The sequence below is a fragment of the Stegostoma tigrinum genome, chromosome 21 (assembly GCF_030684315.1).
Source record: "Stegostoma tigrinum isolate sSteTig4 chromosome 21, sSteTig4.hap1, whole genome shotgun sequence".
Classification (NCBI taxonomy): domain Eukaryota; kingdom Metazoa; phylum Chordata; class Chondrichthyes; order Orectolobiformes; family Stegostomatidae; genus Stegostoma; species Stegostoma tigrinum.
Genome location: NC_081374.1, coordinates 18,730,109 through 18,754,548, shown reverse-complemented (window position 1 = coordinate 18,754,548; position 24,440 = coordinate 18,730,109). Strand labels below are relative to the sequence as shown.

The 24,440-nt window shown below is 40.1% G+C and overlaps 1 protein-coding gene across 6 annotated transcripts in view; it reads right to left on the bottom strand.

Annotated features, from left to right (window-relative positions):
• The window catches only part of LOC125462674 (6-phosphofructo-2-kinase/fructose-2,6-bisphosphatase 2-like), a 77,957-nt gene that overhangs the window by 51,681 nt on the left and 1,836 nt on the right, over positions 1-24,440 (bottom strand). For 4 of the 6 annotated variants that reach the window (XM_059653382.1, XM_059653381.1, XM_059653383.1 and 1 more), the window contains exons 2-4: positions 14,874-14,999; positions 1,692-1,788; positions 222-288 (exon numbers count right to left, since the gene is read on the bottom strand). In XM_059653382.1, the coding sequence (XP_059509365.1) occupies positions 222-288; positions 1,692-1,788; positions 14,874-14,999 (290 nt within the window). Of the gene's footprint in view, positions 1-221; positions 289-1,691; positions 1,789-14,873; positions 15,000-15,666; positions 15,784-21,506; positions 21,860-24,440 lie in introns of all 6 variants that reach the window. The other 2 variants (XM_059653387.1, XM_059653385.1) reach the window with 2 other exon arrangements.

Sequence of the window (24,440 nt, the reverse complement as noted above, 5' to 3'; positions counted from 1 at the left end):
TTATTACAAACAATTCAGTAAATATAAAATTAATTCATGTATTTGCTTCGAACCAGTTATAAATGTATGCAATAGAAATTATAGCAGGAAAATCATTTCATGGTTCAATGAAATAGTCTAAATGCACACTTTTATTCTTTGTTTGCTGAATATCAAAACAAAATAAATGACATAAAATAATAGGTTCCCAATATAGGTATAACAATTTTAAAACATCTTACTGCAATCTGTCCCTTTTCGATAGTGAGGTAGGTTTTCACATCTTTCAAGGCATCTAAGGCACACTGTCTATTGAAAGCAAAGGACAACATTAATATTTGAACAAATAGCTCTTGTATAATTGAGTGGATTTTGAATAGGAATGCCAGGATTTGCCAAGCGTCTCTCCGCAAAAGTGGAACAGGTACAATAAAACCACAACAACTCTGTAGCACTGACATACTGTAAGAATGATACACAGTGCTCTCCACAGTGCTCATATTGGTGCCTTTTCAGATTTCACGCATGCTGTCTAGAAGGCTAGACACTGTTTCATGACATTACTGAACTTCATTTGTGGACATTTAATAATATTCTCATAGGACTAGCCCTGTAAATCATAAGATAGCAAATAGCATGTAAATTGACTATTCAACACCACAACATGCATGTTGAAATTGGACAATCCTGCACAGTATGTATTCTATTAACACAGTAAGCCTTTTGCCCTTTAATGTTTTCCCAATATTGTGGGAATATACTGAATATCTTAGTCACTGTTTTATCTCCTGTGAATTGAACAATTGTAATCCTTTTTGTATTTCCCCTTTCTTTAGTGAGCTTCATGATGTAGTCACCTCAAACTACAAGGAAACATAGTGGCTTGTCACAAGTTTTGATAGTTCTGTTGTGAAATGTACAGCAAGGGTTAGGAAAACTGAGTTTATGTCCTTTTCTTCTCATTCTGATATAAACCGCACAATGCAAAGAACATGGTACAGAGCACACTTCTTTCACAATTTCAGTGGAAGTATTAATTCACTTCTGCAGTGGCTCAACAAGTGCTCTACTTAAATCACCCTTGGATATTGGTGATCTGTTAAGTTTTGGCTGAAGTTGTTTCCATACATTGTGTACAATTACATACTCAAACTCTGAATTGTCTAGCCCTTGGCACTTAATTCAACACTGTTAATTTACTTGGACATTCTCACCACTTTTAATATTCTTTGAGATCTGAACTGAAACTCACTTCTTTGACTAATCTTTTGATAAGACCTAGTACGCTCATGCTCTTATGCTTGATATGGATTTTCTCAACATTTCTGAGAAGGGGTTGTAAAGAAATAAACATAAATGCAAGTTTGTGACAAATTCAGTGCTCCAGAACACCATGTCAACTAAGATTCCAGCTGCTGAAGGCTAGAAAAACATGCATGAATATGAATCAATTCAGCGGGTGATATATCCGATAGCTGAAGAGCTTGAAGTATGTGAACGGGGCACAGCACTTAAATATCAACATCGCCCATGTCCAGGAAACTACATGTCTTCAGAACAGTTGGGATCTTGAGAGGAAATTGCCAAGTGAAAAAAATAACATTACTTCAGTAGCATATTGCAAGCCTACTCCAATACTAATTACCTACATCTTTCTTTGGACAAGATAGTAAATATTTTGTACTCAGCATGAGACAGGAAAATTTGCTTACTTCCTGATTTTCATAGCTTCTTCGTTATCATGACGGAAAAATTCAAATGACTTGTATGATTTCACAGCTTCACGACGGTACTCGCCCAGATTAAAAACTGCAAGTCAAAGAAAAATGCATAAGTAATAAAGAAACTGGATATACAGAATGAATTTATTTATGGTTGATTCCAATTATGAGTCTTCTGGAATTTCTGGGGAGCTTGATCCTCCTTTTTAAAGAATATGTTATGTCACATGTTCCTTAACTGTCCATCACTATCTTCCTCCTTTCTCCAGCTGACAACCAAACGTATTTCACATTATAAAGTAAGCAGCTACAAACTGACCTATGTATCTTCATCACCTCAAATGCAGCAACTAAATAACAAGTTTGATTACTTCATTTTGTTTCTACAGCAATTTGTTTTGGACCTGACTTTATAAAATGAGCTACACCATACTTTGTTAACAAAGTGTGAAGCTGAATGAACACAGCAGGCCAAGCAGCATCTCAGGAGCACAAAAGCTGACATTTCGGGCCTAGACCCTTCATCAGAGAGGGGGATGGGGTGAGGGTTCTGGAATAAAGAGAGAGAGAGGGGGAGGCGGACCGAAGATGGACAGAGGAAAAGATAGGTGGAGAGGAGAGTATGAGTGGGGAGGTGGGAAGGAGATAGGTCAGTCCGGGGAGGATGGACAGGTCAAGGAGGTGGGATGAGGTTAGTAGGTAAGAAATGGAGGTGCAGCTTGAGGTGGGAGGAGGGGATAGGTGAGAGGAAGAACAGGTTAGGGAGGCAGGGACGAGCTGGGCTGGTTTTGGGATTCAGTGGGGGAGGGGGAGATTTTGAAGCTGGTGAAGTCCACATTGATACCATTGGGCTGCAGGGTTCCCAAGTGGAATATGAGTTCCTGTTCCTGCAACCTTTGGGTGGCATCATTGTGGCAATGCAGGAGGCCCATGATGGACATGCCATCTAAGGAATGGCAGGGGGAGTTAAAATGGTTCGCGACTGGGAAGTGCAGTTGTTTATTGCGAACCGAGCAGAGGTGTTCTGCAAAGCGGTCCCCAAGCCTCCGCTTGGTTTCCCCAATGTGGAGGAAGCCACACCGGGTACAGTGGATACAGTATACAACGTTGGCAGATCTGCTTAATATGGAAAGTCATCTTGGGGCCTGGGATGGGGGTGAGGGAGGAGGTGTGGGGGCAAACGTAGCACTTCCTGCGGTTGCCGGGGAAGGTGCCGGGTGTGGTGGGGTTGGAGGGGAGTGTGGAGCAGACAAGGGAGTCACGGAGGGAGTGGTCTCTCCAGAAGGCAGACAAGGGTGGGGATGGAAAAAATGTCTTGGGCGGTGAGGTCGGATTGTAGATGGCGGAAGTGTCGGAGGATGATGTGTTGTATCCGGAGGTTGGTGGGGTGGTATGAGAGGACGAGGGGGATTCTCTTAGGGTGGTTATTGCGGGGGCAGTTTGTGAAAGATGTGTTGCGGGAAATGGGGGAGACACAGTCAAGGGCGTACTCGACCACTGCTGGGGGGAGGTTGCGGTCCTTGAAGAACACGGCCACCGGGGATGTGCGGGAGTGGGATGCCTCATCCTGGGAGCAGATGTGGTGGAGGTGAAGGAATTAGGAATAGGGGATGGAATTTTTGCAGAGGGGTGGGTGGAAGGAGGTGTATTCTAGGTAGCTGTGGGAGTCAGTGGGCTTGAAATGGACATCAGTTTCCAGCTGGTTGCCTGAGATGGAGACAGAGGTCCAGGAAGGTGAGGGATGTGTTAGAGATGGCCCAGGTGAACTTCAGGTTGGAGTGGAAGGTGTTGGTGAAGTGGATGAACTGTTCGAGCTCCTCTTGGGAGCAAGAGGCGGCGCCGATGCAGTCATCAATGAAACAGAGGAAGAGGTGGGGTTTGGGGTCAGTGTAGGTGCGGAAGAGGGACTGTTCCACGTAACCTACAAAGAGGCAGGCATAGCTTTGGGCCCATGCGGGTACCCATGGCCAACCCCTTTGTCTGTAGGAAGTGGCAGGAATCGAAAGAGAAGTTGTTGAGGGTGAGGACGAGTTCGGCTAGGCGGATGAGGGCGTCGGTGGAGGGGGACTGGTCGGGCCTGCGGGACAAGAAGTGGAGGGCCTTAAGGCCATACTTTGTGATGGGTAATATATCAGAATCAGCCGACAATCTGGCAGCAAATTTATAAGTCCTACAAAGAATCAACATAATACAGTAAAATTCCATCTTTCATATCTTCACCATTCATGAATTTGCTTATCAGCACAAAGTGATCAGCACAAAGTGTTCAGCACACAATTTTACCCATTGTCCAATGTTCAGATACTCCCAGCTTTTAACAACAAAAAATTGAAGAAATTTTCATAAGATGTCAAACAAATGAAAAATCTCCTATTACGGCACAAAACTGTATTTCTAGGTCTGGCAAGTGTGTACTGCATGTGTATCTGCTGCCATCCTGCAAGGGAGCCCATGTATATACATTTCGCCTACAATTGTGGTCAATGTGGCAAATGTTATGCTTCTTATTTGTTATATCATTTTCCCAATAAAACATCTTTATATTTTTTTGAAACATTGTATTCGTTGACTGTTGTGTACTGTGTATTGTCGACACCATTTGTACCAAAATTTGGGATGGTTAGCAATCATTTACTCCCATTAAAAAAAATATGTTTGGTGCTTCTAAATTCACTGTTTGGGATGTGCTTTAGGTATGTGATCCTAATGAAAATCAAGACTATGCTGTGTGATTCAATTTGATATTAGGCTTGATACAGACGTTGCGGGGGGGCGGTTTCAAAGAGTTAAGAAATGCTTTGGTCACTATAATATGGGCTGAACGGTCAATGGATAAATTTAGAACACTGAAAATTATGCTAGTAAGTTTTTGATACATTACAAAATAAGCATACAACCCTAAAAGCTAAAGGGTCCCATGTTGTTAACTAACTGTTGTCAACAAATGAGATGAGATGACTAAATGCATCATGTTATGATGCTGAAGTAAGGTGTAGAGCTGGATGAACACAGCAGGCCAAGCAGCAGCAGAGGAGCAGGAAAGCTGGCGTTTCGGGCCTAGACCCAATTTCTGAAGAAGGGTCCAGGCCCGAAACGTCAGCTTTCTTGCTTCTCTGTTGTTGCTTGGCCTGCTCTGTTCATCCAGCTCTACACCTTGTTATCTCAGATTCTCCGGCATCTGCAGTTCCTACTATCTCTGAAACAATGTTATGATGTTGCTTCCTGTGGAACCAGGAATTATATACCAGGTAGACAAATGGTAAATCTGAGCAGGAACACTTTATTGACAATGCTGACATTTCCACAGCCAGTTCTAGACTGGATCCAAGCTCTGCACCTCCAGCTCCACCTGACCAGCTCTTCTTTGGGACAGCACCCCCAACTACTTATATAACACTTCTCCCCCTATATTTTTAAACTCCTATTAATAAACACATATACACAATAATTATCATTGGCTACAATGTCTGTATGTAGTTAGGAATATGTTCAAAAGCATGGCAACGCAGAAGAATGATCACTCCTCCATTATACAAGACATTCCATTCGTAAACTGCATTGACCTGATTAATCTCTGTGGGGTATGGTGGCTCCTCATCTCAGGAACTCTTTCCAGTGAAGTATCCCAGACTTCAGAAACCTCCTGTTATTCCACAGATACGTCTGTCTAATTGACCGTTACTGCCCTGTGACGCCACTGACTCCTGCTCCCCGAGTAGGGCCACCATGGCTCAGAGACACGAGACTTGGTTAACATCACTGGGCCCACCTGGATCGGCTCAATATTCTCAGGCACCTCCCCTCTCCAGTGAGGTGGGGGCAACACGCTAGTCTGTGTGGCACCTCCAGACCAGTTCATCTCTAGTCTGTACCCTATATGCCAACTGTCCTGTCATCTCCCACTGCTGGGACCCATTTTTCCCCAGATGTATACTATCATTAATCTTGAATTTCTGCCCTTCTGACTATCTGTTCCTCTTTATTTGACTCTACTACTTCTCTGGTCTCTTCCAGCTGCAGCAAAATCAAACATGACTGTCAGCTGGTGGTTGAACAACAAGGTCGCCAGCGTATATTAGGTTATCGCATGTAGTATGTTCCTATACATGGTGAGGAAGTTGTTGACTCGCAGTCATAGCGACCTTTTCCTTGTAAAGTCTTTAAGGTCTGCTTCAAGGTTTGAAAATTTCTCTCCCTGGCTGTATGTTGCTGGGCGATATTGAGCCAATCTCATATGTCCGCCTCCATGATCTTCCAAGTACTCCTCAAAGTCTTGTACCACAAAATATGGACCATTGTCACTCATGACGACTTGTTCAGGTTTCATCAAACTGGCAAACATTTCATTCAGTGAGTCTATCACGTTTCTACTGATACCGACTTTATGACTGTACCTGGAGCCACTTGCAGTGGGCATCCACAAGCACTAGTAACATCTGTCCCTGTACTGGTCTCACAAAATCGATGTGATTTTTCTGCCACAGTGTTTGAGGCCATTCCAATGCGTGAAGGGGCGATAATGGCAGCGCCTTTCTGACTAATGTGCAGGCTTTGCATGATCCAACTTTCTCCTCAATCTAAGTCCACATTCAGCCACTAGAAATAGATCCCAGTGACCTTTGCAGTGCCCTTGGTGCACTTGTTTCAACAGTTTACCTCTTAACTGGGGAGGAAATAACAACTCTCACTCCCCACATTAAACACCCATCCGATATGGATAACTCCCACCACCTGGACAGGCAAGGGTGTAGTTCTGGGCAGTTCCCATGACTGATCTTCCCTCTCGGGACTAAGTCTAGCACTCAGCTCAAAACTGGCTTATTCCGAGTAGTGTTCTGCACCTGATTCGCTGACACAGCCTCTCATCCTGGGGAAAAAACATAATTTTCAGGTTCCAGTTGGGAACATCTTTATTCCCTGGAATTGGCAGCCTTAACAGGCAATCTGCATTGCTGTGCTGCTCTGCCTGTCAGTATTTGAACTCATATGAGCACACTGACGGAGATAGAGCCCATCTCTGATAGAAATGGGCCAAAAATAGAGGTCAGGGTCTTGTGGTCTGTCAATAGCATGGAGAGCTTACTGTAAAGGAAAATGGGTGAACTTCCTTATGCCAAACACTATGCTCAATCCTTTTCTTTCAACTTGATATTAGTTCTGCTCCATCTTCGTTAGTGACCTCAATGCAAGCATAATGTGCCTTTCCTCTCCATTCAGTAAAATATATGACAACCCCATAAGATGAAACGTCACAAGCGAACCATAATGCAACTTCAGGTGTTGCGTTAACACTGCTGGGTTTTTGTTTAAGGTTTGCTTCACCTCCCCGTAAGCTACTTCAGATTGTTGGGTCCATTTCCACAGGTGCCTTATTCCCACAATTGATGCTGGGGTTTTAGCAGTTGCCACATCAGAAACAAACCTGTAAATGTCCAAGATTCAAGAATGATCTCAGTGCAGCTACATTCTCTGGTCTGGGGGCCTTCATGATAGTCTCCCAAGAAAAGTGTGCCCATCACTACTGTTAGCAGCAGCTGAGACACATGCATGACCCCTATATTTAGGGTGGCCCACAAAAAATCCATTTTTGAAAATTTCTTTCCCCCAGTCAGTCCACTGAATTGGTCTTCTGAGTCCAAAGGAGTATTGATCCACATTCAACGGTGAGTTTACTGTGACCTTAAAGTCAACACAAATCCTCACCACCCTATTAAGACCAGAATGATTGGAGTGGCCTATTCACTGGTGATTACTGGTTTCAATGCTTCCAGATTCACCAGTCATTCAATTCCGCTTTCACTTTAGACCAGATAGTGTGGTGTACCAGATGCACCTTCCAACTCCTAGGTCGTGCCTCTAGCTTTAACTGAAATTTAATTCAGACTCTTTTCATTGCCCCCAGGGTTTCACTGAAGACACGAAAACAGAAGTTGCTCACTGATTCTGTGGAGAAAAAGGCAGAGTTAACGTTTCGGGTCTAGTAACCCTTCTTCAGAACTTCTGATTTTTTTTTATTCCAGATGCTGCCAGACCTGCTCAACTTCTCCAGCAACTTTGTTTTTGTTCCTGATTTACAGCATCCGCAGTTCTTTTGGTTTTCATTGAAGACATCCTTGTAATTGTTCAGGATCTCTTGCAAACTCACTTTTGAGTCCATAAGCCTACTACCCACACTCTAGTTCAACATTCATTTTTGTAGTCAGGAGTGTCTGAATAACACAGGATATACGTTTTTTACAGGATAAAGTGGCAATTTTGCACACAGATCCCTTAACAGTACTTTCAGCAGTACATAGGCCTTCAGTGACACCATTTGTTCCACGTATATCCATGGTATAATTTTGGCAGGTTTCAATAGTAGTGACTTTAACTTGTCCTTATTGGCGGATTCAGAAATTAGGGACACCACTGCATCCAAACCCAATTCTAGTTTTATTGTCTTTCCCCTCTACTTTGGGATGAATTCAAAAATGATTAGTTTCATCCCGTAGTGACAGGATGTTTAACAGAGATTGCTAACTCTGGGCCTTCCGCCTCTTCTGCAGACTCTGCTGACTCAATCTGGTGGCATGTAACGTATGCCTCATCCTCCAGTTTGTTTCTGGCAATTTTGAACAATATGACTCACTGAGTTACACATGAAGTACTGGGCTTTTTGATTCCTACACATTGTCTCCTTGTGGCCAAGCTTGCCAAATCGATGGCATTCTACAAAGGTATGCCACTCTGCTGAGTTTGCAGAGCTTGATGCATGTAGCCGATGTCAGCCATGGGTTGCTTTGCTGGTGGCTAACTCCATCAAGGTAGCAATTTCAAAAGCTGCCTTGAAAACCAGGCCTCCGCTTGTTGGAAGCTTCCACTGGATGGCTACATGTCTGAGGCAGTGAACCAAACGGTCCCACAAGGCATTTTGGAGGAACCCTCTGAACGTGCTATGTTCTACTAACTTCTTCAAGGCAGTGACAAATTAGGCAATGGACTTTCCTTTGTGCTGTACCATTTGTAAAAACAGAAATGTTCTACGATCATTGGAAGCTTGGATGTGAAATAATTCCCTAACACTTCACATAGCTGTTGGAATGCCTTCTCCATGTGTTTCTGTGGCTGCACCAGACTCCTTAAAATCACAAAAGTCTTGATCCTGAAGTACTTACAAAAACAAGTACCATGATGTACTCCGCCTCTTTGTTTGCCTTTAAGAACGAATTGAGGCACTCCACATAAAGTCCCATTTTCTGAATTCAAAGAGCTTCATCACCCTAAATTGGCTTTCTATTTTGATTTCCCACCGGCAGGAACTTTTCCTGCCACTTGAGTCCAGTAGCTGTTTGCAGCTGGAGTCCTCTCGCTGAATGCTCTTCACTTTGGTTTCTTCCTCACCGGCTGTGCTAGCATAGCTTTCTTCCTGGATTTGCCTGCAGCATGAGTTCCCTCAGGACAGTAGTCTGCGATGTCACCCCCTTAATCTTGTGCCATTTCCAAAGTATGGATGACATCTCCTCTGGACCAAAAAAAACACGATTTACACACAGTTTGTGGGCTGGATCCCACTTTTCTCGCCAGTTGTTATGACGGTACTTCCTTTGGAACGAGGAATTATATACCAGGTAGACATATGGTATATGGTAAATATACCAGGTAGGCAAATGGTAGCTGGTTCTAGATTGCAACCAAGTTCTGCCCCTCTCGTCACCTGACCAGCTGTCTTAAAGGAGCAACACCCTCAACTACATGCATAACGCATCAAGCTTAAAGTAAAAGCTTGCACAAATGCAACAGCAAGTGAAAATCCACCTGAATGGCAGAGCCAGAAAACAACAGAAAGTTACAAGAGATGAGAAATGTCTGCATGTGCTATTTAAGTTAACAAGTCTCATAAATGATTTAGAAAAAAAATCAAAGGGCAAGGTGGGTTTATTTGAGATGGAACAAAAACAGAAACTACTAGAAAATCTCAGATCTGGCAGCAGCTATGGAGAGAAATCAGACTTAACATCTAAGGTTTTTCTACCAAAGTACAATTTGGGTCCATTCAGTAATCGGATCCTCCGAATGTTTCAAATACGTGTAAATAGTATTTTGTATAATTAAAAAATGCCTTTGGTTTTGTGTAAATATGCAGAAAGTCAAACCCCAGTGTCTGTTCTCAATATGCAGAGAATGTACAGAACTGAACTGCTTTTTAGGAACTGTACACACATTAAGAATTTATTTTTTCAAAAAAAGTGTTTTTTTTTGGAAAAACAGAATGTTTCAGGTCCAGTGTTTATCTAAATACTCATTAATTGTTGTAATTGTCCCCACCGTACCAGACTTGCAAACAAAAGGCTTCAGCAGTCCCCAGTTCAGACAACAGTTGAGGATGGCAATATTGTGGTTAAACAGATAGACCTCATTTGTGGATTCCTGTTCCTAGAAATTGCAACTGCCTTGCCTGAAGTGGAGTGTGCCAAAACACATTCTTCGTGAGCCTCACCAAGCCTATGGGTAGGTAGCCTTTGAACCTATCAAGTCACTTATAAGTTGTTCCTGCTTTTTGCTACTTAAGGCCTCAGATCCATATTTCCTTCAGGTTCCATATGTAATGTAAACAACTGTAGAACTAACAGGCTTCAGCAGGCAGGTCCCAAGTCTTTTTCCTTCTCCATTTGGTTCTCTGGAGATGGGACATGAGTAGGTGCAATCAATTGAGTGCAAATACACTGGTACACAATCCAAATAGTCACTGTCCATTAACTGATCGCTTAGGGACTACATACTGAGAACCTGAGTAATAAACTCTTTGGAGAAATGTTGAACTGTTGCCAAAACATCTGGATTTCTCCATTATCCTGCATGTGTGACTCTCAAATTTGCAAGCAGGTTCACTGGCATAACAGCAATGAGTATTGATAGTTTTACTGTCAGTGTGCAGACCTCAGACATGTCATATGACACTTTTGAAGGACAATTTTCCAATCATATTTGTGGCTACGGTTTATGGATAATTAATACTAAATTGCCCTCACCCAAGGTTCTTTGTATGAAAATTTTATGCCAATCCGTGTACATGTGTAAACATATATCGTCCACCATGAATGTCTAGATTACATTTTCTATTTTGCAACTAGTACTAAAGATAGCGAAATCCGGTTATTTACTTCAAATTTTGATGGATATTGAGAAACAGCAATAAATAGGACTTCTATTACCTATATTGCATTTCAAGACCTTGAAGCCACCCAATTTAGAGGAAGTGGTATTTTTTAAAGTGTTTGTAAATACAATTCAAAAGTCCAACTAAGTCTAAACATTCAGTTGTGATTTTCTACTTCTTGTCAAACATGGCTAATACTAAATAGTAAGATGCTAGTTGAGAGTGACCAATTAGTTCAACCCCTTTTATAACCGAAAGGTGAGACATTCATGTGAAATTAAATGGCATGTTCACACGGGTAATGAAACGAAGTAACAAAAAAACTCAAATGGCACATGAGTAATCAAAACGAAAACTAAAATAGAAGAGAGAGGAAATAAATATGATAACTATCACCAGAGAAAAAGTAGTAGGAAAATTAATGGGCTTAAGGCCAATAGATCCCTTGGACTTGACGGAACAGTTTATTAAAGGAAATAGCTGTGAGAATGGTAGATGCACAGGTGGTAATCTTCCAAGAATCATTAGATTCTGGAAAAGTGCAAGAAGATGGGAAAACTACCAACATAACACCTTTATTCAAAAAGAAGTGACAAAAACAAACAGGTTACTAAAGGCCAGTTAGCTTAAATTACATATTATTGGGAAAATGTTAGAGACAGTTATAAAGGATATAATAACAGACTTTAAGAAATGCATAGTATAATCAGAATCAGCATGGATTCACAAAGAGAAAGTCATTCCTAACAAATTTATTAAAATTCTCTGAAGAGTTAGTATGTAGGATGTCATATATGTGGATTGCCATAAGGTCTTCGATAAGCTCCCATTCTTTCAACTATTCACTCAAAACAACACGGCTGTTGTTATTAAGACGTTAGCGAGAGAGGATTGGCTAAGTAGCAGAAGACAGAGTTGGAATAAGAAGAGAAATTTCAGGATGGCAAACTGTGACTGTTAATCATTGCAGGAGCCATTATTACTTTAATATATATTTATGATTTGGATGAGAGAAGTGAATGTACCATTGTCAAGTTTGTGGATAACACAAAAATAAATGGGAAGGTAAGTGGCTAGGATGGCACAAAGAGTCTACAGAGGAACACAGAGAGGTTAAGCAATCGGGTAAAAACTTGGCAGAAGAAATAAATGTGGAAAAAAATGCAAAGTTGTGCATTTTAGCAGGATGAACAGAGTGGCCAAATATTATTTATATAGAAAAACTACAGAAACTGTAGTACAGAAAGATTTGGGAGTCCTCCAACAAGTTCAACAGATTATAGGGAAGGCAAATGGAATGGTGGACTTTAATTCCAAGTGAATGGTGTACAAAAATAGTGAAATCTTATCAAATCTATACAAGGCACTAGTTAGACACTTGAAAAGTTTTCGTCCCCCCAAAGAAAAGACATTAGCAGTGGACACACCTAGAGAAAGTTCATCAGTCGATTCCAGGTATGAAGGTTAGAAGAATGAGTGGTAACCATTTGAAATATGCAACATTATTGGGGATTTGACAGGGCAGAGAGGGAGTTGTTTCCCCTGTGGGAGAGTCTAAGACCATTTAAGAGTAAGAGGCTGTTCAGTTAGGTCAAGATGAGGAAGGATTTCTTCTCTAAGTGGGTAGTCAATTTGTGGAATTCTTTACTATAGAGGGTTGTTGATGCTGGTATGTTAAGCATATTCAAAGCAAAGACAGATAGATTTTTTTGATCAGTATTGGGCTCAAGGGTTATGGAGAAAGGACAGAAACAGAAGTTAAGGTTTATCTAATCAGACAAAAACGCACTGAACAATGGAGCAGACTTGATGGCTGAATGGCTGCTTCAGCTCCCAAGTCATATGGTCAATACCTTCCAAATCTAGCAAAGTAATGTGTGGCTTAAAGAGGAGTTTGTAGGTGGTGAATGAGTGGGATCACTGCCACCTGCAAACTCCTCTCTAAGCCACACATTACCCTGATTTATAACTAGCTTGCTATTTCTTCACTACAGCGCTCTCATTATGTCTATGCTCACGGGCTGTAGTGTTTCAAGAGGGTGGCTCATCAACTTCTTGAGGGAAAACAGAAATGGCCAATGCTGATCCAGCAACAACATCCCATGAACAAATAACGACAATGATAAAGTGGTAAGTGAGGACATGCATGAACCAGGGTGGATGGAGATGGGTTTGGAATCTTATTCCTGAACAGCAATAACAGGACCAGAGATACAAGATAATCTACAAACCCCAAAAAGCATATTTCAAATTCAAGTTTTTACACAAAACAAAAAGTCATCATTAATCCACAACAGCAAAGGCTTTATGAACAGTGATCTACCCATCAACAGCTAGGGGATGGGGAGAGGAAGAAATGTAGTGCGTAGAACTTGGAATTCTGTTGAAGTGCTCACACAAGATAGCAGATGGCTTAAGAAGAATGATACACATGGTAAACATTGTGGTGTTGAATTCAAATTTCATCACGACATATCACTCAATTAAATTTAATAAACCTGGTGCTTGTGGACTGGTACTAGAATAAAAGACAACATTATGCACTTAAAGAAAGATCTGAGTTTTTTCAATATTCAGAAACAGATTCCTAAACAAAACGCAATATATAATATTTATATAAAATAAACTGTGAATACAATACAGCCACATAGATAAAGCTGAAAATGGAATAATGCAGTGATATATATAATAACTTAAAAAATTATTAATTCTAATCTAGATTTCTATCCTAACCTTTCACTTTTTACCTGTTTCTAGCTAACTGCAACTTCTGCTTCCATTCTTCTTCCGAAGTTTATCTATTTTATTGATGCAAATAGTATACACAGAAAGCACAATGAAAAACACACAGGCCACTCAAACCCAAAATTATTCTGAACCAGAAACAATAAGCAAACAATAAGCTTCAGTGTTAAACATTGCACAGTAGCAGCAATGTGTACCATCTATGTGAAGCACTGCAGAAATTTACCAATGCGCTTTAGACAGCACCATCCATAGAATCCCTAGTGTGGAAGCAGACCATTCAACCCATCAAGTCCACACCTTCCAAATAGCATCTCACCCAGACCCACTCCATTGCCCAATCCCCGTAACCCTATATTTCCCATGACTAGTCTAGCCTACGCATTCCTGGACAATACAGCATGGCCAATCTACCTAACCTGCACATCTTTGGACTGTAAACCAGAGCATCAGGAGGAAGCTCACAGGAGCATGAGCAAACTCCACATGTACAGTCGCCCAAAGGTGGAATCAAACACAGGTTCCCAGCACTATGCGGCAGCAGTGCTAACCACTGAGCTACCATGCTGTGTCAAATCCATGAACTTCTACCATTAGAAAGACAGTCACATGGGAACAGTAACACCTGCAAGTTCCCCTCCAAGCCATTCACTATCCAGACTTGGAAATATATTGGCATTCCTTCAAATCCTGGAATTCCCTTCTTAACAGCATTGTGAGTCCAACTACAGCAAATGGCTTGCAGCAGTTCAAGAAGGCAACACGTCACCACCCTCTCAGAGGCAACTACAGACGAGTAATAACTGCTGGCCAGCCAGCAAAGCCCACAATGCATGCTTTTTTTTAAATTTAAAGAAACCAGTGCATCAGGAAAGACAAACAAACGGTAAATAGGTTCATGCTCCAAGGGCTGTAGATTTAGATAATTAATATGGTTGGGTCAAATCACCAGAAATTCTCTGGAAGTATTTAGTCTATGATGATCTCAGTTCTATAATTATAGCTAAGTTATAGGATAATAAATTAAACATTTCAGGATCATAATACTGCATCAGCACAATGGACAAAGTCACTGCAGTGGGTCAAGCATTTTAACAAAAATGAGTGCACACATCAAGAAACATCCATCCTTGTATGAATAGTACCCTTGGTTATTACAGTGATGGATTAATGCCTTCTCTGCATCTCTGTAATAATACATTTAAATTTGCTGCTCCTGTTACTTGGTTGATCAAATATTTCATAATACGTGAGATTAAATCTATATAATAACAAATTACCTCATGACTTACCTTTGGTTGGGACACCGATCCAATTGAGATAACGAGTGAGCTTCTTAGAAACATAAGTCTTTCCACGAGCAGGCAATCCCACCATTACAATCAATGTGGGAGAATTGGTCATGTGAGATGCCCAGGCTACAATTAAAAGAAAATATGAAACAGACTCAAAAAAAATGAAGACTCTTGTAAGTAGAGTTAAGCATCAGTGGTTACCTTGAAAACACTGGTAAAACTACATTATTAATAACTGAAGCCTGGGGAAAAAACTCCAGAATTCGGTACAACGTGTGAGAAGCAGATTTCAAAAATCAGCAAATCATAGTGGGCGGACACCTACATTAAAAGTTTTAATACCATAGTTACAACAGAACAGTTTTGAAAACATCATAGAAATTGCGCGCCATCAATATACGGTGAAGGCAAACACTTCTCAACTGTATTTTTACATTGAATGCATGTGACAATAAACGATTCAATTCAACTCAGGAAGAAATGCTGAATCTGCAGCTTCTTAGGAATAAAGTTTCTCTGTTCCTAGTTCAGGAGATAACAAGAGACAACACAATCAATTGTCTATTGTTCACAAGAATGTTATCTAGGTGATATATATCTTTCAAGCACAGCCTTCATGTCGGCATTGCTGGGCGTGATAAGATGGAATATTTTGTTCACTAAATGTATACGACGTTCATACAATATGTAAGCAATAAGATGATGTCAGGGGTAAGAGAAAGCTATCTATGTTGTGTACCTTTTTATCAATAATTGGACATTCAAATGTTAATACATTAGATACACTCACCAGCCCACTTGGAAGTATATAAATTTAATCAAGAGTAGAATGCACTTTCAATAGAGGACAGCTTGTTGAAGAGGATCCATGTGGTTTCTGCCTGGCATTTTGGTTAGCTGAAGATGACTGAGAACAGAAGAGATCAATACTACGGTTCCATTCAGCCCTATTGTCAAATTTTGAACCAAAACACGGTCTTATCTATTGCAACAACGTGCCTTTCCTGTCTATTTAGTTTATGCAATACAGTTTCTAGGAGGTCTCTTAAATAGTCAGAGTCCTCACCTCTGACCCTGAAGCTTTGGATTCAAGTCCCATCTTGATGGCCACAGTAAGTGTATCACAACAGCCAAAGGGGCTGACTACTAATTTGAATTCTTCTGGTATGCCTATAGCTAGTGATAAAGTGGGCATCCAGACCTTCATGGTAACTGTAGTGGATTACCTTCCCAGATTAAAAAAAATCTCCATGCACAGGTTCTCTCTGTGTGTAAGTGGGTTTCACATTACTGGTTTTTCACTGAAACCCACAATCCAACGCTGGATTGAGTTCTGGAATATGAAACAACCAAAAAAAAATTACTTTAAACCACTATTTGTGAACTTGGCCAAATTTTGGAAATAATCTTTGACAGTCAGACCAAATCGTACACACATACACTAAAGAGCTATCTAGTTGAAGTTCAGTTAAATGAGATAATACTCTTAAATTCTTAGGCTGACTTCATCTGCGCCTATTTGGAATGGGCAAGAGACAAAAGCACCAAAGAGCATCTGAATAGTTCATCAAAGATTATTCATGTTGGAAATGAAAACAGTGACAACCCTTGGGTCATGATGTGGAACCAGTTGGGTAGAAATTACCAGAGGAAAGAAGTAATAGGTGGGAGTCATCAGTAGACCCCCTGAATAATTGCCTCTTTGTTGGTCAAAGTATAGATCACAATATGGTACAAGAAAGGCACTACAATTGTAATTGATGATTTTGGTCTGCATTTTGAATTGACAAATCAAATTGGCAACGGTAAAAATCAAAAACATGGGCTCTTCTGGTTCAGTGGTAGTATCCTATAGAGTCAAGATTTGTAGACTGTATCAGAGTTTGTTTCTAAGAAACTGCCTGGGAACCAACTTTGTAAGATTTAGTTATATGCAATAAAGTAGGATTAATGAGAGATCTCACGGTTAAAGATCTGCTGGCACTCACAAGTACAATGTGGTTGAATTTTAAACACAATTTGAAGTAAGCAATTTGGTTTCAAACTAGTGCTCTCAACTTAATTAAGGGCAAGCACAGTGACACGAAGGAAGACTTGTCTAAAGTAGGCTGGGGAAATAGACTAAAGGATAGGTCTCCAGATCAGGGCAGGCACTTGAGCAGATATTTCCTATTGCTCAACAAAAATACATTTTGATCAAAACAAAGGCAATTCAAGAAGGATGAATCACCACAAACCATGGTTAACAAAGGTGGCCAAGATGACTATCCAATCCAAACTGTAAGATTGTGAATGGCATGGATAGTGTGGAAAGTAGAAGGCTTTCCCCAGGGTAGAGGGGTCAATTACTAGGGCTCACATGTTCAAGGTGCAGTGGGGGAAGTTTAAAAGAGATTGGCGAGACACGTTTTTCAGAGTGGTGAGTGCCTGGACCACGCTGCCAGAGGAGATGGTGGAAGCTGACACAATAGCAGCATTCAGAAACATCTGGACAAATACATGGTAGGAAGGAAGTAGAGGGAACTGTGCTATATTGTTCTTTGTTCTTTGTAAGGCATATGTAGCAGCGAAAACTAGTGTAGCCCAGAAGATTGGGATTGTGTGTTTGTTTTTATATAGGAACCACCAGTGGATGACTTAAAAGCTAATAAGAAGGGAAAAAATTGATTATAAAAATAAATTGGCAAGAAATATAAAGTCCAAAAGCAACTGAGTATTCAAGATCAAGTTGAAGACCTCCTTGGAAAAAGGTTTTGGTCTGTCCAATCTGGAAGTTTATAAACTACATAAAAAATGGCTTCAGGGTGGAGGACCCAAAGGTCATCAAAGAACTCTGGATGTGGACAGAGATGATGGCTGGGAAGCAGAAAATTCTTTTGCACCTGCAAAAATCTGTTTACATGCATTAGTCACTGTAAATAAACCAATGTGTTTTATAAATTAAAAAAAAAGCAAGGGGGTAGCTAAAGTCGGTGTGATGCCCTTGGAGAATGCAACTGTAGAATTAATAATAGGGAACAGGGAAATGTCTGATAATTTAAAGCAATACTTTGCATCAGTCTTCATAGTGGAGAATAATGTAAAGATCCAAAAAATAATGCAAATTGGAGGAAAGATCCTGTAACAGTCTCTGTCACAGTGGACAAAATTTTGCCAAACTAATGGAACTAAAGGCTAACCAGTTACAAGGACCCCATGGACTATATCTAAGTATTCTGAAGGAGGTGGTTGCTGAAATCCTGCAGGCATTAGTCATAATATTCTAGAACTCACTCACTTACAGGAGGGTTCTGCAGAAAACCAGTAATGTGAAACACCTAGTCATGAAAGGAGTCAGACAGAAGGCAGGAAAGTATAGGCCACTTGGCTGTCATTGGGAAAATGCTAGAGTCCATTATTAAGGAATAAATAACAGGATATTTAGAAAAGCTTAACAAAATCAAAGTCAACACAGCTTGGTTGAAGGGAAATCATGTTTGACAAGTTTGTGAGAAATGTTTCCAGATACAAGTGTATAAGTGAGAATCAGTAGGTGTAAGTCAAACTTCCATCATGTGTTCAATAAGGTTTCACAGAAAAGGTGATTGCACAAGGTCCTATTAAGTATCAGCAGATACATGGTAACATCACCTCCTGCAAGATCTTTCAAAGACAATCATCACCTTGACTTGGAGATATATCTCTATTCCTCAGGTATCACTGGATCAAAATTCTGGAATTCCCTCCCTAACACCATTATGGATCTACTTACAGAACATGGGCTATAGCAGTTCAAAGTGGCAGCTCACCATCAACTTTTCAAGGGCAACTACGGATGGGCAATAAATACTGGTTCAGCCATCCACGTTCACAACACACGTGTGAATAAGAAATGGAGTCAATGGTATTGGGGGTCATGCATTAATATGGATCAAGGATTGGCTAACACACTGAAAGAGTTGGAATTAATGGGTTTTTTTCAAATAAGATGCAACTAGTGGAATTCCAAAAGGATCAGTCCAAGGACCTCAATTATTTACTATCTATGTTTAAGACTTGGAGAGAAGATTGTAACAAATCCAAATTTGCTAGTGGTATGAAAATAAGTGATATGGTATGCTGTGATGAGGTTGCAAGAAATATACAGGGGAAAATTGATGGATTGAGCAAGAGGGCAAAACTTAGCAGATGAAGTTTAATGTAGCAAAGTGTGAGACCATGTACTTTTGTGGGAAGAATCAAAAAGGTGGACTATTATTTAAACAGATATTTAACCATTTTTGGAGACCAAATAAGTACAGTTGAGAGGGACTTGGGTCTCAAATGCATGAAACACAAAAATTTAGTACGCAGGGACAGAAATGGAATCTTGGAAAAAAACAGAAACTCAGAACTGAGCATTCTGAACTCAAAACATTATTTTGACTCCACATTTGAAATTTCTGACTCCACACATGCTGCCAGACCTGATTTTCTGCAGCATTTTTTAAAATTGTTTCAGCTTTCCAGCATCTGCAGTACTTTGGTTTTAACGGAATTTTGACCTTTATTGCTTTCCAATTGGAGTTTAAAAATAAGAAAATCTTGTTACAACAGCAGAGGGTGGGGGTGGGGGTGGGGGGGGGGGGGGGGGTAGTGATGGTGGTGGTTGCACCTGCAGTGCTGGGTATAGTTTTTCTGTCTGCATTCAAGATAGAACATACTGCTTTGGAGACAGTTCAAGAGGTTCACTGGGCTGACACCTGAGATGAAAGGATTGATCTATCAAGAACAGCAAAACATTTACAGAAAAATGAGGAACGATCTTATTGAAAGATACAAAATTCTGAAGAGGCTTGAAGAAGTAGATTGTAAGAAGATGTCCCTACTAGTGGGGGAATCTTGAAATAAGGGATATAGTTAAAGAATAAGGGAAAAACATTTATCACTGAAATGCAAAGGAATTTCTTCTCCAAGAAGTTACTGAGAGTCTGGAATTCTCTACCCCAGAGAGTTGTCCAGGCTAGATTACTAAACATATATAAAGTGAACACGATTATAGAAATATCAGGGAGTTGCAAGATATGCAGCACTTGCATGAAACAGGAATTCAAGTTTGGGGCGGATAAATTATGTTCTTATGGAATTCCAGAGCAGGCCTGAGGGGCTGAACAGCTTACACTTGTTCTTATGTTCTTTGTGTACAGTTCTGGTCACCACATTATAAGAAGGATGTGGAAGCTTTGGAAAGGGTGCAGAGGAGATTTACTAGGATGTTGCCTGGTATGGAGGGAAGGTCTTATGAGGAAAGGCTGAGGGACTTGAGGCTGTTTTCATTAGAGAGAAGAAGGTTGAGACGTGACTTAATTGAAACATATAAAATAACCAGAGGTTTAGATAGGGTGGATAGGGAGAGCCTTTTTTCCTAGGATGGTGACGGCGAGCACAAGGGGGCATAGCTTTAAATTGAGGGGTGAAGGATATAGGACAGATGTCAGAGGTAGTTTCTTTACTCAGAGAGTAGTAAGGGAATGGAACGCTTTGCCTGCAACGGTAGTAGATTCGCCAACTTGAGGTACATTTAAGTCATCATTGGATAAGCATTTGGATGTACATGGAATAGTGTAGATTAGATAGGCTTCAGATCGGTATGACAGGTCGGCACAACATCGAGGGCCGAAGGGCCTGTACTGTGCTGTAATGTTCTATGTTAACATCTTTTCAGGCTGCGTATTAAGACATGTTGCTGGTACAGAGCTGATGCTGCTAATTACCGACCTGGTCTTATTTCTCAACAACCAGGAATTTTGAGGCCAAATTCCTCTTTTCTTTTCCATGAGACACCGCTCAAGCTTCATATGACACAGGTTAATGCTAGTTAGAGCTTTCCTTCATGGGAACCCATTTCTGAAGAAGGGTTTAGGCCCAAAACGTCAGCTTTCCTGCTCCTCTGATGCTGCTTAGCCTGCTGTGTTCATCCAGCTCTACACCTTGTTATCTTAGAAGCAAATCAACCATCTCATCTCTTTGCCAAAACCTCTTACTTAAACAAAATTAACGCAGCAAGTATTTCTGGGAACATTAAAATTTCTAACTTGAGACTGTGACTTTCCATCTCAATGAAAATTGATATCACTTACAGCTTACACAACAAAAAAGTGAAAGCTATGGACTATAACAGCTGGAAGACAACTTCCAAACATTTGCTCAGGTTCCAATAAAAGATCATTACCTGATTAACTCAGTTTCTATCTCCACAGTTACTGCCTGACCTGCTTTCAATACTCAATCCAAGATTTACACAAAAAAAACTTGGTTTCCGAAAACACATTTTGATAACACATAATGCAAATCTTCATAGGATGAAAAGGCTTCAGGCTCACTAGTATAAATTAAAGAAACTTTGGTAGGCTTCAGTATAATAGGTAGTGGCTGGGAATTGTTTGGTTTGTTAATAATTCTGTTAGTTTGTTCACTGTTAAGGTTAAATAAACAAATTGTTAGTTGTTACTTATATTAGTGAATATTAGGGATTTTCTTTCATTTAACTACCCTTTTTAACAGATTATAATTTGCAACGTGAGCTTCTCTCAGTGTTGCAGGTTTAATTATTAGGAGTGAACTACTGCTCCCTCCATTACAGATTGGGTGTTTATGTTTCAGTTTACTTACCAGGAGGGTTTGAACTTCTCTCCGTAACACACCATCAGTCCAACCATGTGCAGATTAAGTGGACCGCTCATACTAAATTGCTTAGTTTCCAGGGATGTATACGTTATGTGGATTAGCCATGGGAAATGCAGGGTTACAGGGGTTGGGTTGGAGGATGTGATGTTCTTCAGAGGGTCAGCGTAGAATCGATGGGCTGACTAGTCTGCTTCCACACAGTAGGGATTCTATAACATATACGGTTCCAGAGCCTGAAGCAAACGCTTGCAAATCTGGGATAGTCTCCGAAAACTCATGCATTTTCTGTGCTGTTCAGTGCAAACACACGCTGTTCAGCAGTTTCACTGCTTTTGCCACTGTGATGAAAAAAAATTTGCTCTAATTTAACAGTCCCTTAAGAATCATTTTCTATTTCAGCAGATTACCATGATACCTCAGAGCTTTCTTGCCCCTTGTCTCATCTAATTAAGAATTATCTCATCTGTTTCTTTGAAACACTGCCACAACTATTATTGACTAACTGAAATATCAACTAAGACTAAACTTCATCAAATTAACTCCACTTCCAACACTATCTTCAAAATTCTTAAAATTTCAGAAGGTTGCAGGGATGGAGGAGTTTGCAGACAATGGAAAGCAAGGTCATGAAAACATGTGAAAATCAGAATGAGAATTTTAAAATTGTGGACAAGGTAGACAAGCACAGCACCAATATTGAGTGGGAAGTAACTGCAATTAATATCTGACAAATTTCAGAGAAAAGAAGAACATGTAAAAACAAAAGCAAAGACATGCTTTAATTATACAATGCCCTTTCAATTACAGTGATAAATGATCTTGCTTTGAAGAATCAATTTGGATAAAGATAATAGTAAAAAGAAAAACATCACTGATAGTCATTTGTAGGACCCCTGACAGTAGCTACACAGTAGAAGAGTAAAAGTCAAGAAATACTGGGAGCTTGGAAGAAAGATATTGCGATAACTGTTGAAGACTGAAATCTTCGTATACATCAAATAATCAATGGCAAGGGAGCCTGGAAAATGGCTACCTCAAATGCATCCAGTACATTTTCTGACAGCAAAATATTCTGTAATTATAAGATATATAAAGATACTTGATTAATTAATAGAGTCATGATAAAGTCCCTTCCAGGTAAGAGTGATCCAAATATCATAGTATTTCACATTCAGTTCAGAGATAGGTTTGAAACTTTGAAATATAGCTGGGCATGAAGACAAAGTTGGCTGAAGTGGAACTGGGAGAATAGGTTAAAAGGTAAGATGGAGAAAAGCAGTCATGGGCATTTAAAGAAATCTTTCATGGCTGCCAGAAAATATAAATGACAACATAGAAAGTAGAAGGACAAAGAAGAATCATCCTTCTAAACAAGGCAGTTAATGGTGATGTCAAATTGAAAGAAAATATGCACAATGCTGCAAAGGTTAATGGTGGCCTAAAAATTGGGAACATTCCAGAAACTAGCGAATGATGTTTAAAAAATGGGAGAAATTAGAGCGAGACAAAATTAACAAGAAATATTAAAAAAAACAGTAAAAGTTTTGACAGAGATAATGGGAACTGCAGATGCTGGAGAATTCCAAGATAATAAAATGTGAGGCTGGATGAACACAGCAGGCCAAGCAGCATCTCAGGAGCACAAAAGCTGACGTTTCGGGCCTAGACCCTTCATCAGAGAGGGTTTTGACAAGTATTTTAAGGAAGTGTAACTAATGGTGGGTGAGAAGCAGAATAAACACTGGAAAATAAGGAAATGGCAAAGATGTTAAGTGAGCATTTTGCATTTGTCTTCACAACAGATGACATAAAAAGTATCCAACACTAGAAAATCAAGAGGCAAAAGGGAGTGATGAATTTAAGTATTAAGAAAGCTAACAAACTAAATGCCAACAGCATTTTACAGAGATAACGAGAACTGCAGATGCTGGAGAATCCAAGACAACAAAGTGTGAAGCTGGATGAACACAGCAGGCCAAGCAACATCTCAGGAGCACAAAAGCCGACGTTTCGGGCCTAGACCCTTCATCAGAGAGGGTCTCTGATGAAGGGTCTAGGCCCGAAACGTCGGCTTTTGTGCTCCTGAGATGTTGCTTGGCCTGCTGTGTTCATCCAGCTTCACACTTTGTTATCTAGCATTTTAAAGAGGTGGTTTTATCGTGATAGGAGATGGTGGATGAGTTGGCTGTAATAATCCAGAATGCCCTAGATTCTGGAAAGGTCCTAATGGACTGAAATCCTGCAGATGTAACATCTACAGTCGAGAAGGCAGGCTTGCTCTGAGCAGACACAGGGCATATTTTGGACTATGCAATCATTTGTTGAAGTAAAATGTAAAATATTTATGTCATTTATTATTGTCAAAAGTCAGTTGGATTTTAAATGCATTTTTAAAAAAACATTTATTGGTTACATAAAACTTGCATGCCATATATAAAAAATGCCCATGATTTTACTTCAGTTTTTATTATAAGGCATAATGCTAATGCCAATGGACTAGTAGTCTGGTAGCATAATTTATGCTCCGTAGATACACATTCAAATTTAAATTGAATTTAAAACAGTAACTATTTTTAAGGCATATTTAGACAAAATGTTCAGGATCAACTTTTACAGAAGTAATGTTTTTGACAGTCAAAGAACTGTGATACGTATTCAGTCTTTCAGTTTCAAATGCTTGCAGCTTATAGGAGTATGTTCTATAGTAAAAACGAAGCCCAAAAATCTACACTTTTAGTAATCCCTTTACTGTGTGCCATAGGACTGTAAGAACAGTTCAGTAAGCTTAGTTCCTTTTCTGGGAAAGTTAAATGTGCTTGGTGATCACACAAATTGTGTATGTTATTTTGAGGTTTTTTTCTGATCTTAGCTCTCCCATTTCACTGAGAATTAAACTTTCCCAATACCTTGGTGGAAAAA